The sequence below is a fragment of the Mustela erminea genome, chromosome 20, assembly GCF_009829155.1.
Source record: "Mustela erminea isolate mMusErm1 chromosome 20, mMusErm1.Pri, whole genome shotgun sequence".
NCBI classification, from domain to species: domain Eukaryota; kingdom Metazoa; phylum Chordata; class Mammalia; order Carnivora; family Mustelidae; genus Mustela; species Mustela erminea.
The window spans coordinates 23,986,912-24,003,668 of NC_045633.1; the positions used below are offsets into that span (position 1 = coordinate 23,986,912).

The window sequence follows — 16,757 nt, forward strand, 5'->3', positions numbered from 1 at the left end:
AAATGTTATTATTTTTATATTTGCACCTATTTTCACTTAGGCTGAAAACAGTGGTTCCCCGTGGCATAGTATTTTCACTTATTTGCTTTGATCCTACAAAATCAGTAATGTAGTTGCAAAATTATGATATCAGCTACTGGTGCTGCTTGGTATACGCTGACTCAGTTGGGTATTGGTAGCATACAGGAAACTGAGCAAATAAGTCACGGTTTTGACTACAGCCAGAGCCAGGTTTCTCACTAGTGTGAGAGGGAGGCATGGACGTGGACAGGGAGAAGACAAGAAGAATCCATGTGGTCTTGGACTGTAACTAGAGATGCTGGTGTGAGGTTATGGTTTCTGACATGCTTGGACTGACTGAGGATAGATATTCATGTGTGCGTGTGTGTATATAAATATCAACGTATCTCTTAATTCCTTCCACTGAGGGGGAGCGGAAGAGGTGACACCCCAGGAGCAGGGAGCCCATCCAGCCCCCACATCCTGCTTTCCAAATTTCACTCCCCGGTGGAAAGAAACAAAACTACGTGCGGATATGGCCGCTGTCAGTCTGGTGTTGGGCTGGTGCAGGGGAAGGGAAAGCACAAGGTGCTCCTGGAACGTCTTACGGCAGAAATAAGGAGCATACCCGAAGGTGGCCAGGGCCCATCGCAGGACGCATGGGTCAGTTTGTCCGAATCTGGGACACTTTGGGGATCAAAATAAATAATGATTGGTAATAGATCATAAGCCCCTGGATAAAATGGAAATTAATGAGTTAAAATGATATATATTCAAAAAGATAATGGGAAGTAAAAGCTTTTTTTACAGTAGAATGCCTACTGATAACTGCAGAGGGAATGATGGAGAATCGCCTTCGCAGCAACAATTGGTACAGGCAAGGCTCATCAGGGGCTGCTAGGAGCAGTGCACGAAATTGTATAAAGAACAGGATATTTTCATAGTCTCAACAGATCACTTTGTAAAAAATTTGGGGGTGCTGGGTGGCTCAGTGGGTTAAAGCCTCTGTCTTCGGCTCAAGTCATGATCTCAGGGTCCTGGGATCAAGCCCCGCATCGGGCTCTTTGCTCAGCGGGGAGCCTGCTTCCTCCTCTCTCTCTACCTGCCTCTCTGCCTGCTTGTGATCTCTGTCTGTCAAATAAATAAATAAAATCTTTAAAAAAATTTGTTATCCATTAGAAAACATAAAATACGAATTTGCTTTGTCGTGGAGAAAATTGGCAGACCCCGTTTCAACTAGGTGATCAAGGGGAACATCACCAGTAAAGGACAAATCAATGTTACGGGCATAGGGGATGCCTCGAGGGGGACGCGGCTTCGCTTTTGCAGTTTCCTTGCCAGAAATGAATCACCTAAGTCTCATCATGATGAAAGTGACTGGCAAGTGCTCTTCAAAATTATGGTCATGCAAGGAAAGACTGAAGAGCGGACCAAAGGAGACTGTTAATGTTTTGTTCTCTTTTAATCTTTACTGAAATTCCAGTTAGTTAAAGGCAAGGTTTGATTCCAGACGGGGAAACGGACACGTGTGGATGAGGTCTCTGGGTTAATGGGTTCGGATCAGTGTTAGTCTCCTAATTTGGGTGGTTCTTCTCTGGCTCTGCTATCCGGTGCTCTTGCTGACCTCAGGAAACTCACCAAATGTTTAGGGATATTAAGGGTATTAAAGGGGAACCATGTCTGTATCAACTGGCTCAGAAAGAAAGCGAGTGAAGCCAGCTGTGGGGAATGCTAACGATTAGGGAGTCTTGGTGAAGCGTATCTGAGAGCGTTTTGTCTTGTTATCATTTGATTTTACAGACTCATTGAGCTATAATTCACAAGCCATACGGTTCACCCACTCCAGGTGGACAGTTCAACGGTTCTTATATATTTTTTTTAAAGATTTTATTTATTTATTTGACAGAGAGAGATCACAAGTAGGCAGAGAGGCAGAGAGAGAGAGAGGAGGAAGCAGGCTCCCCGCTGAGCAGAGAGCCCGATGCGGGACTCGATCCCAGGACCCTGAGATCATGACCTGAGCCGAAGGCAGCGGCTTTACCCACTGAGCCACCCAGGCGCCCCTCAACGGTTCTTATATTTATGGAACTGTGCAGTTATCACTGCAATCAATTTTAGAATATTTTCATCCCCCCCAAATAAACCCTGTGCTCACTACCAGTCACCCTTATTTCTCCATCTTTGTCTTTTTTTTTTTAATGTTTTATTTATTTATTTGACAGAGAAAGAGAGAGAGAGAGAGACAGGAGAGGGAGAAGCAGATACCCCACTGAGCAGAGAGCCTGATGTGGGACTTGATCCCAGGACCCTGGGCCTGGGCCGAAGGCAGAGGCTTAACGACTGAGCCACCCAGGCACTCCTGTTTTTAATTTTTTAAAAAAGATTTTATTTATTTATTTGACAGAGAGAGATCACAAACAGGCAGAGAGGCAGGCAGAGAGAGAGGGGGAAGCAGGCTCCCCACTGAGCCGAGAACCCGATGTGGGGCTCCATCTCAGGACCCTGAGATCATGACCTGAGCTGAAGGCAGAGGCTCAACCCACCAAGCCACCCAGGCGCCCCCTATTTTTAATTTTTTAAAAAAGATTTTATCTATTGTTTATTTTGAGAGAGAGAGAAAGGAGGAGGAGAGGGAGAGAATCTCCAGCAGGCTCCGCATTGAACAGGGCTTGATCTCATGACCCTGAGATCATGACCTGACCGACTGAGCCACCCAGCTGCCCTTTGAAATTTAAAATAAATAAATAAATAAAGTCTTAAAACAAGGATTTACACGAGCGAGCAAAAGTTTGAAATCATGGAGAAAGCTAGATTAGGGGAAGCTCCCTCCAGCTCTCATTTTCATCCCACCCATATTATTATTTGTAAACATTTCCAGTTTATCCTTGCAAAAAAAAAAATTTTTTTTTTTTTTTTTCAAGAATAAGCAATCCCACGGGGTGCCTGGCTGGCTCTGTCCATAGAGAACGTGACTCTCCATCTCAGAGTCCTGGGTTCAAGTCCCATGTGGGGCATAGTTCTTCTTAAAAAAAAAAATGAACACAAACTAATGAACACTCACCAGTGCACGTACCCAGGGCTATGAACGGTCATACCCACATGCCAAAATGCACATGCACAGCACACACACATTTGTATCTCTTGTCACTTTTTTCCTTTTCTTTTTAGTAAACTCTGCGTCCAGTATGGGACTTGAACTCCCTGCCCAGAGATCAGAGTCACATGCTCCACTGCCTGAGCCAGCCAGGTGCCCCCCCACCCCCGCTTCTTACAGAAGAGGTACTGTGTTATACATACACCACCCTCCTTTTTTCCTTTTTTCTTTCCTTTTATTTGATAAATGCTGGACGTCACTTCACAGCCACTATCAGAAACCTCATTCCTTGTCAGGTGACAGGTTTCTGTGGCTTTTCATGGTTTATTCATTCAGTGCCTGAAGATGGACGGCGGTTCCGGGTGGTCAGGAAACTGAGCTGCCCCCGTGTCTGCACTGTGGAAGGGACCACTGGCAGAGTATGGTCAAAGTCTTGGACTTTTGTCCCGCAGGTAGTTGAGAAGTGGTTTGAGTGAGGTTTCATTTTTAGTGGTGTTAGTTTGCCTTTTTCTAATTTTGAGCAAAATTGAGCTGCCTTTTTTCCTATGAACTGTGACCTGACTGTAGACTGATGTGCATTCCCCACTCCACGCTCAGCCCCAGGGGGCAGGGGCTTTGCTTATTTTAGCTGTTTTTTCTTTTTAAATTTTTATTTATTAAAAGATTTTACTTATTTATTTGACAGACAGAGATCACAAGCAGGCAGAGAGGCAGGCAGAGAGAGAGGAGGAAGCAGGCTCCCCGCTGAGCAAAGAGCCCGATGCGGGGCTTGATCCCAGAACCCTGAGATCATGACCTGGGCGGAAGGCAAAGGCTTTAACCCACGGAGCCACCCAGGCGCCCCAAATTTTTATTTATTTTTATTCTAGCTGTTGTATTAGAGCCAGAAAAATACTTGGCGGCTGACTACCAACAAACGTTCTGCAGCAGAAGAATGGAAGAATGAAGGAGGGACGGGGCACACTCGTTTCGCTCTTCTTGCTGCGACCCAGCATCAACCAGGGAGTAGAAGGAACTCCAGAGGAAGAGAGTAAGTAGCATAGTGGGCCCCGGGAGGGCCGCGGGGCCACGTGGGCTCCAGCGCTGACCTCGGAAGTAAAGGCCAAGAGGCGCCCTTTCTGCCACCCGGTGGGATCCCCAGTGCCCCCGACCCACGCGCCCAGCCTCCGCAGCTGCGCTGTGCGCTCTGAGAGACCCAGGTCGCCGCGAAGGATGCCCGCAGCCCTCCTGGTGACTCCGTGCAGCCCCCTCCACCTCTGCTGCCACCCTGACGGCCCCAGTGACTACAGAGGCAAGCGGACGTGCATTCGTTTATTGGCTGTCGGTGGGAGGCTGGAGGGTTAGGGAAGGGCCCAGAGTGGGAGCGTGGAGGGGCCCCAGCCCGCCCTCGGTCGGGCAGCTGCGCTCAGCGGTACTTCTCGGTCAGGACACACGACACGATGGACAGGAACTTGTCCCAGGCGGTGTGGGCGTCCGCGGTGAAGTCGGCGGGGAAGTGCGAGGCCACGGTGACCAGCAGACAGTGCGACAGGAGCTGAGGGGCGGGAGCGCGGCCCCGTGAGCGCCGGTGCGGGCGCGGGTGCGGTGGGGGGCGGGGAACGGAGCTCCCGCGGCCCACACCCCGCGGCTGCCCGCGCCCCTCGCCCCCCCCCAGGGGACCCCAGCCTCGCGCCCACCTTGAAGTTGACCGGGTCCACGCGCAGAATGTAGGCATGCAGCTCGCTCAGCTTGGCCAGGGCGTCCCTGATGTTGTCGATGCTCTTGACCGCCTCGCCCAGCGCGGCCACCACCTTGGCGCCGTGCACGCGCAGGTGCGCCGAGCCTGGGTGCAGGTCGAAGTGCGGGAAGTAGGTCTTGGTCTGGGGGTAGCTGGCGAAGAGCCTGCGGGCGGGGGCGACAGCCACACCTGGTGAGGCCAGCGCGCGAGTGCGCCTCGGGCGCAAAACTTACCCAGCGTTGAAAAGGCCAGCGGCCTGGAGAAGTCATACTTGAAGGCAGCATTTGAAGACATAAACATTAACGCAAACCATTCCCGTTGAATACGATGTTGTAATTTTACACAAGGACGGGATCCCCATTGCTGCTTCCCCTCTTACCCCAGGCTCAGACAGGGCACGGTGGAATCCCACCCTCACCGTCCCCTCGCTGGGCAACCCGTTCATTGCTTCACTGATTCCTTCCAGCCATGTTTGTGGACACCTGGGCGCTGGGCCCAGCACAAAAGACAGTCTCACAGCCACACGCCCTCTCCGTCCACCTCCTCTTCCTGCTCCCTGAGTGTCGTCCCCCTCCTCCCTGGTCCCTCCGTGCTGGGCCCTGTCCTCCCTAACCCCACACTGTGCCCTACCTGGCTCTGTGCCAGCCCACGGGGCGCCCCCTCACCTCTCCAGGGCCTGGGTGCCAATGGCATCGGCCTGGGTGGAGATCTTGTCCCACATGGACAGGATGATGGTCCTCTCGGCCTTGGTCAGAGACATGGTGGTAGCGGAGCTGGGCGTGCTCAGGACTAGCCTCTGTGGGGCTCACCCCCCAGGATCCCTTTATACACAGGGAGGCTGGGTGGGGGCCAGGCTGTGGCCGTTGGTCTGGAGAGGGGACAGGGCTGTGGGGGTGGGGTCTCTTATCAGACCCAGTGAGGGTGGGTGGTCAGGGCCTGGTGGCCTTGGAGGGGTGAGGGGCTCTCACTCCACCTACCCACACCTACCCGGGGCCTTGGAGGGGGTGTTGGCCACAGCCTGACCAGTGACCCTGAGACATAGGGGCCCAGCTAGCCCAGGAGTCTCGGCTTGTGTTTGTAGCCCAGCTCTGACCCGCCCCCACCCACTTCATTCCAGAATCACAGGACGGGGGAAGCCGGGATCAGGTCAGCACACACCACCTTGGGCTGGGACATGCAGTTTCTGGTGGTGAGAAAAATGAGCCGCCCCGTGTCTGTGGCAGCCACGACCCGCTCCCACCCTCAATGTAGAAAGGACTGCTGGCAGAGTGTGGTCAAAGACTTGGAATGCATACTTTATTTTTAAAAAGATTTTATATATTTATTTTAGAGAGAGAGAGGGTGCACACATATGTGAACGGGGGTCGGAGAAGGGAGAGGGGGAGGGAGAGGGGCAAGCAGAGGGATGAGCACACTGCATACTGCGTGTGGGGCCCATCTCGGGCCTCAATCGACAGCCCTGAGATCAGGACCTGAGCCGAAATCAAGTCAGTCGCCCAGTGCCGGAGCCCCCAGGCGCCCCTGGAGTGACGCCTAGAGCCCTGTAAAGGAGGGAAGGTGTGAGGTGCCAGCACAGCTGTGCAGAGCTCGTGTGATGTCCCTCCTCCCACCTGACTCTGCAGCTCTAAAACGGTTCCGGTCACTCTAGTCCCCTCGCCTTTCCATGGGAATTTCAGAGGCAGCCCAAGAGCCATGTGCACAAAGTCCTGCTGGACGTTTTTAGCCTCCAAAGCCAGCATTTCCTCTGCGGGGCGTTTTGATCACGGGTGTTTTGCGGAACTGTTCTGAGAGATGATTTGGCCTAGACAAGCCTCTGAAACCTCAGCCAGTGTCAGACACCTGTGCGTTGAGGTGCTCCCTTCCTCTGTGCCTGAGATGGGAGCTGGTGAGGTCGTGGGGCGGGGGAGCCCGACGGATGCCTCCTCTCAGCTCGGCAGACAAGGTCCCACCTCTGTCCCTGCGGGCCATACCCGAGTGGGTCCCAGAGGTGGAGGTCTCCTTCCCAGAAGCCCCCTCCAGCACTGCCTGGGTCCTTCTCCATCCTGCTGTCTTGCTTACATCTCACAGCTGCCTCCTCTCCCTGTGAGACGGGGCTCACCTCTGCTAGGGCTGTACTCCCTTCCCCCGGCTATATGATTGTTTGCTGACAGTCCCAGGATGTCTGTGTGGCCCCTGGGGGTACACTCCAGATGGCGATGGGCCCGGCCCTCCTCGGCCTACTCTTGCTGTTGCTGGGTTCAGAAGAAAACTCTAGGACCACCTCAGGCCTGTGGGCCTACAGGGAGGGTGGTGGCTGTGCCCATGGCTTCTGCTCCTAGAAGGGACACAGGCAGGGAGAGGCAGGGAGAGAGACACAGATAAGCAGACAGGCTGGCCAAGAAAACAGAATGAGTGAGTAAGATAGAAGAGACAGAGGGTCAGAGGGAAGGTCAGGCGGAGGCTGGGAGTCTGGAGGCCCAGAGAAGTCTCAGGGAGGGATGTACCTGGGGGAATCCCCCCGCCATGGCATCTGGGGAATCAGTGGCCAGAACACACCGCAGGGCTGCCCTGTCTCCTAACAGAAGGGAATGACCGGATTCTGGGATGGTGCTCCCAGGAAACTGCCTCACCCCCATCAGACCTCCAGGGTGTCCTCCCCCTCCAGGCAGAAACTCCATCCCATCCTTGACCTCCACAAGGAGAGGGAGGCCCTAGAGGCCTCTTTGTTCTGGAAACTTCCAACCCCCACAAACCATTGTTGTGGGCAAACATCCCATTATTATTTTTTATTTTTAGTTTTTTACTTCTTTTCCTTGTGAAATGCAGTACAGGCCAACAGGCCACCAAATAAAATAAAGATTTTATTTATTTATTTGAGAGAGAGAGCAAATGAGAGAGCAAGCAGGAGCCTGGGAATGTGGGGTGGAGGAGGGGCAGAGGGAGAGAGGGAAAGGGACTGGCTCTGAGCAGGGAGCCCAAAGTCAGACTCATCCCAGGGCCCTGGGATCATGGCCCGAGCCAAAGGCAGATGCTCAACTGACTGAGCCACCCAGGCGCCCCTGACTCCACTCTCTTAATACTCTTTTTGGTTGAACAGAAGTTTGTCATTTTAGTGTCAAATTCAATTATCTTTTTAAAGATTTTTTTTTTAATTTTTATTTATTTGACAGAGAGAGATCACAAGTAGGCAGAGAGGCTGGCAGAGAGAGAGAGAGGAGGAAGCAGGCTCCCTGTCGAGCAGAGAGCCCGATGTGGGACTCGATCCCAGGACCCTGAGATCATGACCTGAGCCGAAGGCAGCGGCTTAACCCACTGAGCCACCCAGGCGCCCTCAAATTCAATTATCTTAAATATTTATTTAAATAAATATAATATTTATAAAATTTTATTTAAATATTTATTTAAACAATTTAAAGATGTTGGGGTGCCTGGATGGCTCAGTCGTTAAGTGTCTGCCTTCCGGTCAGGTCATGATCCCGGGGTCCTGGGATCAAGCCCCACAACAGGCTCCCTGCTTGGGGAGGGAGCCTGCTTCTCCCTCTCTTTCTGCCTGCCTCTCTGCCTGCTCGTGATCTCTCTCTGTCAAATAAATAAATAAAATCTTTAAAAAAAATCTAAAAACAAACAAATAAATAAAAATTAAAAAACATTAAAAGGTTGTGCCTTCTGTTTACGAATGCTGAATGTCCATCAGTGGATGAGTGAATGAACAAATCATGGTGTTTCCATTCAGTGAGACAGTGTTCAGCTGTACGTGCCCTGGCGCCCAGCACGGCGTGCATGAACCTCGAGAGTGTTACACTACGGTACGGTGGTCAGATGCCAAAGACCACAGTGTCTGAGTCTGTTTGTGTGATGTGTGCAGAAGGAAAGCAGATGAGTGGGCTCCGGGGGCTGGGGTGCGGGAGCGATTGCGTTGAGGGTCCTGAGTTTCCTTTGGATATGATGGAAATAACTCTGGAACTAGACAGTGAGGACTCTTGCACACTTTGTGAATATACAGAATTATACAAAATGCTGCTGAATTGTTCACTTTCAAATGATTAGCTTTGCATTGTGCGAATTTTACCTCAATTTTCTTTCTTTCTTTCATTTTTTTTTTAAAGATTTTATTTATTTATTTGACACAGAGAGAGACACAGTGAGAGAGGGAACACAAGCAGGGGGAGTGGGAGAGGGAGAAGCAGGCTTCCCGCGAGCAGGGAGCCTGATGTGGAGCTTGATCCCAGGACCCCGGGATCATGACCTGACCCGAAGGCAGATGCTTAACGACTGAGCCCCCTGGGTGCCCCTTTGCCTTAATTTTCTGAAAAGTGAAATTAGTGTGATGCTGAATCCTGAGGTGACATGGAATCCGTCCATGTTAGCTCTCTAAGAACTACAGTGTCTGGTCTTTCGAGTGGGACAACTGTTCAACTGGGGCTGGGGCTGGTGTTGTGTGTGAGGGGAGGCGAGCTGTGCGGGGTCTAGTGGACATCTGTCACGGGTACAGCGCCCGACACTCTCCAAGCTGGGTGTTTGGTCCTCACAGCTCTCCACGGGAGAGGTTTTTCCCATTGTTGTTATGTGCTTTAAGATGAGAAAATCGAGGGGCACCTGGGTGGCTCAGTGGGTTAAGCCTCTGCCTTTGGCTCAGGTCATGATCCTGGGGTCCTGGGATCCAGCCCCACTTGGGGCTCTCAGTTCTGTGGGGAGCCTGCTTCCCCATCTCTCTCTCTGCCTTCCTCTCCGCCTACTTGTGATCTCTGTCTGTCAAATAAATAAATAAAATCTTTAAAAAAAAAAAAAAAGAGGAGGAAATCGAGGCTCCAGAGGGTTAGGAAGTGTTCACAGTTTCAGTGAAGGAAGGAAGCAGCCCCATGGGTGAGGAGACCTGGGTTTGGTGTGGGGCCGATTGCTGGCTCTTCGGGGGCTCAGGCAAGTCTCTTCTGTCTCTGGGCTGGGGCTTCCCCCCATGACACAAAGAGCCTGAGCCCGGGCCGTGCTTTGGGACCCTGACCTGCTGGATGCAGCTGAGCTCCAAGCCCAGGGCTCACACAGAGCTTGTGTTGTTGGGGCTGAGCTCAGAGGGACCCTGAAGACTCAGCAGAAGGCCCTGAGGGGCCACAGACCCTCCCCTGAGAGCAGCTCCTGGGTGGCCCTGGCCAGTCTGGTTAGCCTTGGAAAGCGCAGTTCCACATGCTTTCCTGTTTCCTCTGTTCCAACAGCCCCCACCTCACTGCTGGGAGGGATAATCTATCACTGCAGGACCGCAGGACATTGCCTCCCGAATTCGAGACGACTGCAGCACTGTGGTGAGTGGGTGATTCCTTCCGGGCAGCAACACTGCAGCTGAGAAGGCGGAGAGGTCAAGGTGGGTCCAACATAGGGAACGTGAGCCCCGCCTGGCCCTCTGACAGGCAGTGGCCGCTCTCCTGGGCCTAGAACAAGTGGCAGGACTGATAAGGCCTGACTAAGTGGCCTCCTAGCCCTGCCCATGGGGACCTGGGTGGGGCGGAAGGGTCAGGAATTTTGGTTTCCAGGAATCCAGTTACCTTCAAAAAAGTAGGTTACTAAGCAGAGTATTTTAAATTAAAAATGAGGATGTAGAGGTGTGGGCTGTTAGCAGGGAAACTGAAGAGCGTGAGCAAAGGCCGGCCCTGGGCACATCGTTGCCCGGGAACCTGGGAGGGCTTTGAGCTAGGACCACAGCTAGAGGCTACCTGCTCCCAATCCTGGAATCCCAAAAGAGGGCCAGCCTACCCTCCGGTCCCTCCAGCTGCCGGCGCCAGACTGGACTGGCCAGGGAGTGACCACGAGCTCTGACTTCGGTAACAGCCCACTGATGCAGACCGATGGGGACGGCGTGGAGTTCAGACCGCTGCTCTCTCCAGTCCGGCCCTGGAGAGCCCTGGCCCTAAGCCCCACTAAGGCAGCCTGGGAAGGGACGCATCCAGGATCTCTGTGGCCTGAGTCCTGGTGGTTTACCTGTCATGGATTCCAATGTCATTACGGTGATAAGATACTAACCATATAGCCAGAAAGATAAACAACAGATGCTCTTGTGAAGGTTGCTAGCAGGAAGCCGGCCCCAAGGGGGTGATTGAAGAACGGTGGGTGCGGCTTCCTGACGGCCCATGGGAGAAGAACGAGGCAAGAGAGAGGGAGCCGGGGAAGACAGGAGAAAAGTCTGTCGCCCCGAACCACCCCTCAGTCCTGTAGTTATTAGATACGGACAGTAATCAGCAAAGGAGCTAAAGAAGGCTGCACATTAATCATATGCCTTGTAGATAAACAAGAAGGAATAGGAGTGATACACTGATTATAAGTCTTACAGATAAGCAAGAAGAAAAGCAGGACATGTCTGGTCAAGTAGAATAAAGTTAATAGTTGAGCAGCACATTCAAAGAGCTCATCTAGTTAGCCACAGGTGCTCTCCGGGGAAGGAGAGATACTGGGAAAATGAAGCAGGTGGTGTCCCGCCCTGAGCAGGCCGGGCATCCCCAGCTGCTAGGCTCCAAGGACGCATATCGTCCTCTCCCCCAGAGGCCTTTTGCCAGTACGTGTCTTTCTTAACCCCATATCTAAACGTGCTTGACGGCTAGTACAATTCCTTGTAGGTTATATTTTAAGTAATACACTGTTCTTAGGGTCAGCTATAGTGGGTTCCTCCAACTCTGGGCCTTCTCCCAGCCCAGGGACAGCCCCTGAACATCAGACATCCTCCCCAAGGTCTGGGGTCATGAGACCGCCCAGTGGGGTAGCAGCATGGTCGGGGAAACTGGAGGAAGGAGACCTGTGCCAGGGTCCTGGGTCTCACATGTGGGTACACGCAGATTCACAGTGCCCCTCAGACAGACCCCCAGGACCACAGCTGGCTGTTCCCCCAGACAGGTTTCCCCTTCCCCATTGTCCCAGCTCCCACCGGCTCACCTCCTGCTGCTGTGCCCTTATTTCCTTCTAGGACACTCCTGGTAACTGTAGGAGAACTCAGAAACCTTTCGATTACACATAAAACCAAAACACAGGAGACCAGGAAAAAGGCTTTTGGCATCTTTAATGGAGGGTGAGTATTCCTCCAAAAGAAGCATACACCCAGATGGCCAAAGAGGGACGAACAGCTCACAGGGAAAGCAAGAAGGCGCTTCTCAAACACCGGGAAATACTCGAGCGATGCCGTTCTCTACCATGGTAATAATCAGAGACATGCAACGTAAAATAAGACATGTTTTTCTTTTTGGAAATTTTGGAAAAAAATAAAATCTGCCATGTACCCCACACTGGGCTATTTGTTTGTTGGCGATGTCTGAGACCTTCCCAGTGTGTGCCCACACACAGGCCTGCCAGGCATCAGGTTTGGCAACTGGTGAGTTCACCAGGAAGTCAAGGGGTGAGGAGCTTGAGAAAGATTTCAACTACTCTCACTTCCTGGGGAAGCCTGGAACGGGGTATACGGGTGCTTTCATTGATTTCTTAGGGAGAGCTGTGATGAGGTATAATGCACATCTCGGGCACCTCACTCGTTTGAAGGGTGCAGTTCAGGCGGTTTGGGTCCTTTCAGAGCATTGTAAAAATATCACCACGATCAATTTTGAATGTTCTCATCAACCCAAGGGAAGCCTGGTACCCTAGCAGCCACACGCTGCAACCCCCAGGCCTGAGCAGCTTCATCCCTTTCCTTCCTCCGTCGATCACCCTGCTCTGGACGTTTCAGAGGAATGGAACCGCACAGCATGTGCATCTCCGAGGTTCATTCACGCATCGAGGCTTCCTTCCTTTTCATGACCGAGTACTATTCCCTTGTACAGATGAGACTGTATTTTATTCCCCTGTCCACCAGTGGTGGGGGGGGCAGTGCGGTTGTTTGCACTGTGTGGCTACTCTGAACCATGTTTCTGTGAACAGAAGAGTTCTTGCGCAACCTCAGGCTTTCCTTTCTCTTGAGTCGACACGTAGCAGTGGCATAGTTGTGTCATATGGGAACAGCCTGTCTGGCCTTTCTCAGCAACTGCCCGTTTCCCACAGGGGCTGCACCACGTCCTGTTCTCACCAACAGGGTGTCCAGATTCCAGTTCTACATGCTTGCCAGCACTGCTTGTCTTTCTGACTGTAGCCATCCTAGTGGCTGTGGAGTGGGGTCTATTTTTGGTTCTGATGTGCATTTCCCTAATGAGGAATGATGTGGGGCATCTTTTCATGAGTTCAGGGTCCATTTGGCTAGATTCTCTGGAGAAATGTCCTTTCACATCCTTTGCCCACTTTTCTCTCTATACATGCACCTGGGTGCCTTCCACTGAGGTCATGGTCCCAGGGTCCTAGGATCAAGCCCCACATTAGGCTCCCTGCTCCTGGGGCTCCCACTCCCCCTGCTCGTGCTCCCTCTCTCGCTGTGTCTCTGTCAAATAAATAAATAAATAAATATTGAAAAAGAAAAAGTAAAGTGTACACACACACACACACGGGATCTCCAAACTCGAGGTGCAGCTCAGACACGCACCTGGGATTTCCACACTCAAGTGCGGCTTGGACACACATGGGATCTCCAGTCTCGAGGTGTGGCTGGGAATCATGATCCATCTGGGCAAGCCAGGGCCCGTCACCCGTTGTCCTAGGGCTCGTGTCTGGGTTGAGCTCTTAAGTTTGCTTGTTAGCACGTGCTGGATACGGGGCCCTACACGGTCCCTCTGCAGGTGTTTCCCTCCTCTCTGCCTTCCTGGGTGGCACCCTCCAGCCCCAGGCTCTGATCTGGGGGGTCCCCTGACTTCCCTCTCGTCTGAGAAACCCTCGCCTAGTCCAAGCACAGGAGGTTCCGTGTAGGCCCGTGTGTTCTTTTAGGAATTCTGTAGTGTTGGCCCTGACATTTAGGTCTATGCTCCACTTAAGAGTTTTTGTTTTACATTTTTTTTTTTAAAGATTTTATTTATTTATTTACTTGACAGAAAGAGATAGGGAGAGAGGGAACACAAGCAGGAGGAGCTGGAGAGGGAGAAGCAGGCTCCTGCCAAGCAGGGAGCCCAACATGGGGCTCGATCCCAGAACCCCAGGATCATGACCCGAGTTGTAGGCAGACGCTTAACGACTGAGCCACCCAGGCGCCCCTTTGTTTTAAAGATTTTATTTATTTATTCGACAGTCAGAGATCACAAGTAGGCAGAGAGGCAGGCAGAGACAGGAGGATGCAGGCTCCCTGCTGAGCAGAGAGCCCGCCGCGGAGCTCGATCCCAGGACCTTGAGATTATGACCTGAGCCGAAGGCCGAGGCTTCAACCCACGGAGCCACCCAGGCACCCCGTCTTTTACTTTCTTGCTGCGGTGAAGTCTGTGCTTTCTGCTCTACGCGAAGAGAACCGGCCCAGCCCTGCAGGTGCGTGGGTAGCCCGGCTCGCAGCCCCGCGCATGCGCGCAGCTTTCCGGGAGCCCGCCCCTCCCCCGCGCGTGCGCACAGACCGCCTGCGCCTGCGCCGACGGCCCCTTCCGCGCGCAGGCGCGTTCTGCGCTGGTACTTGACCCTGCCGCGGACGTCTTGCGAAGTTGGCGGGACGTGGGTGGTGGTTCGTGGGTTTGCAAGTTCCGGGGGTCGGTCAGCCCGGCTCCTGGCGCCGCACGGTTCCACGGCCTCGGGCGCGTCCTCGTCAGGCTCGTTCAGCCCCGCGCTGGGCGCGTCGTTCCCCGAGCCTCCCGCCCTCCGGCCCATCCTTCTCAGGTTGTGCCCCTGCCGGCCCGGGCGCGTCCTCTTCCCCCCGTCCCCCTCCCGGTCCCCAGCGTCCTCGTCTCCAGCGTCCGCCCCCCGTCCCCCATCGTCCCCGTCCCCCCCGCCCGGTTCCCCAGCGTCCCGGTCCCCCACCGTCCCGCTCCGTTCCCCCCCATCACCGTCCCCCCGTCGGTCCTCCACCGTCACTGACCCTCCCCCACCCCGGTTCCCCGCCGTCCCGTCCCCTCACCGTCACCCCCGTCCCCCACCGTCACTGTCCCTCCCCCCGTACCCCGCCGCCCCCAGCGCCCCCCGGGTCCCCCAGGGTCCCCGTCCCCCAGCGTCCCAGTCCCCTCCTCGTCCCGGTCCCCCAGCCCCCCGTCACCGTCCTTCTCTCCCCCGTCCCCCGCCGTCCCGTCCCCTCACCGTCCCCGCCTCGTCCCCCACCGTCACTGTCCCGTACCCCCGTCCCCCGCCGCCCCCGCCCCGCCCCCAGCGCCCCCCCCCCCCGGGTCCCCGGCACCATGGGCGACAACACCAGCCCCATCAGCGTGATTCTGGTGAGCTCGGGCAGCAGGGGCAATAAGCTGCTGTTCAGGTACCCCTTCCAGAGAAGCCAGGAGCACCCGGCGTCCCAGACAAGTAAGTGAGCGCCGGGGAGCCTGCCCGCCCGCGCTCGGACGCACGTCCGTGACTTGGGTGTCCTCGAGGATGGAGGCGCCGCCTGCCGCGTCCCGAGCAGTCGGGGAGTACCCGGAGTCAGAGAAAATCCGCTCGGGATTCCGCGGCGCCCCTCCGTCGGCGCCCGCCCTGCCTCCAGCCTCGCAAGAACGCGCTCTGGCCCCTCGAGAAAGTACTGGGCTTGAAAGACCGGACCCAAGTGCAGGCTCAGGGCAGGTGCTCTTCGAGCCTGTCCCGCCAGGTCTCCTTCGCCCCGCGGGGGTGACCATATGCCCCTCTGGGCCACGCCGCTCCCTCTCCCGCAAAGCCGTGTGTCCCGGCAGTTCCCCCACATCGTGCATCGCCCTGCAGGCGCCCCTTTGCCCCTTTCCGTGGAACCCCCTTCCCTGGAGCACCCTCGCTCCGGGAGCGCCCCCAAGAACATACCCTCTCCCTGGGGATGGAAGCTTAGGGTACATACAGTGTTTCACTATCCCGAATGTATTCACAGATACTTTGTTTCAAAAATGCTTTTACATTGGTCAGCATGGTACAGGGTCTTAAAGGTGCAAAGGGGTATAGATGACAGGAGTGTCCTTGCCCGCCTTGGAACCCCAGCCCCTGGACTCCCCGTCTACGGGCAGCTGCTGTTACCATGTCCCTGTGCCTTTTCCCAGAACCTTCCGTGTTAGTACACCCATGTGCACACCTTTTCTTTCCTTTTTTAAATTACGTGCTTTTTAAGATTTTTAAAAAAATTTATTTATTTGACAGATCACAAGTAGGCAGAGAGGCAGGCAGAGAGAGAAGGAAGCAGGCTCCCCGTTGAGCAGAGAACCTGATGTGAGGCTCCATCCCAGGACCCTGGGATCATGACCTGAGCCGAAGGCAGAGGCTTTAACCCACTGAGCCACCCAGGCGCCCCTATGTGCTTTTTAAAAGGTTTTATTTTAGTAATTGCTACACCCCATGTGGGGCTTGAACTCAGGACCCTGAGGTCCAGAGTCCCATGCTCTTCTGACTGCGCCAGGTGCACCCAGGTGGTTTCTTTTCTAAGCAGAAGTTAGCGCACTACACACTCGGTTTTGCCCTGTTGGTTCTGTATTCACTTGACATCTTGGGTATAGATTTGGAATCATGATCAGAATCGTGGGATGAACGCGCTGTGATTGATTTGTTTAATCCTCTGTGGATGGGCATTTCAGTTGCTTCCAAACTTCGGCAATACAGTGGGAGCATCTTTTCTGTATACAGTATTATTTCTCAGAATGTAGGATCAGCTCCCTGAATTGGAGAGGTTGGATCTAGGAGATAATGAACATCCTTATTTTTAGTAAGTCAGATTTCTCTATCTTTGTTAATGAGGTGGGTGAAAAGTTGTATCTGAAAGTGGTTTTCTGGGTTTTGTGTTTTATTTTTTCATTTTTTGAAGATTATATTTTATTTTATTTGTGCGAGACAGAGTGACAGGCAGAGGCAGAGGGAGAAACAGGTTCCCTGCTCAGGGAGTCTGATGTGAGACTGGATCCCAGTACGCTAGAATCATGACTGGAGCCGAAGGCAGACACTTGACGGGCAGCCATGCAGGCTCCCCAAGGATTTTGTGTTTTAGAGAGCATGGGTGAGCGAGTGCGCATG

General features: G+C 53.6%; 2 protein-coding genes across 8 annotated transcripts in view; one reads left to right on the forward strand and one right to left on the reverse strand.

The window, feature by feature from the left end:
• Nucleotides 1–4,392: 4,392 nt before the first annotated feature.
• Nucleotides 4,393–5,631, reverse strand: LOC116580860 (hemoglobin subunit zeta-like). The gene is made up of 3 exons (XM_032327663.1): nucleotides 5,477–5,631; nucleotides 4,771–4,975; nucleotides 4,393–4,628 (listed from the first exon to the last, which is right to left on the reverse strand). The coding sequence occupies exons 1-3, from the start codon at nucleotides 5,569–5,571 to the stop codon at nucleotides 4,500–4,502; spliced, it is 429 nt and encodes a 142-aa protein (XP_032183554.1). The 5' UTR covers nucleotides 5,572–5,631; the 3' UTR covers nucleotides 4,393–4,499.
• A 9,306-nt stretch (nucleotides 5,632–14,937) lies between these two features.
• The window catches only part of NPRL3 (NPR3 like, GATOR1 complex subunit), a 36,886-nt gene continuing 35,066 nt past the window's right edge, over nucleotides 14,938–16,757 (forward strand). For 4 of the 7 annotated variants that reach the window (XM_032327613.1, XM_032327615.1, XM_032327614.1 and 1 more), the window contains exon 1: nucleotides 14,941–15,101. In XM_032327613.1, the coding sequence (XP_032183504.1) occupies nucleotides 14,984–15,101 (118 nt within the window). In that variant the 5' untranslated portion in view covers nucleotides 14,941–14,983. Of the gene's footprint in view, nucleotides 15,102–16,757 lie in introns of all 7 variants that reach the window. The other 3 variants (XM_032327618.1, XM_032327617.1, XM_032327620.1) reach the window with 3 other exon arrangements.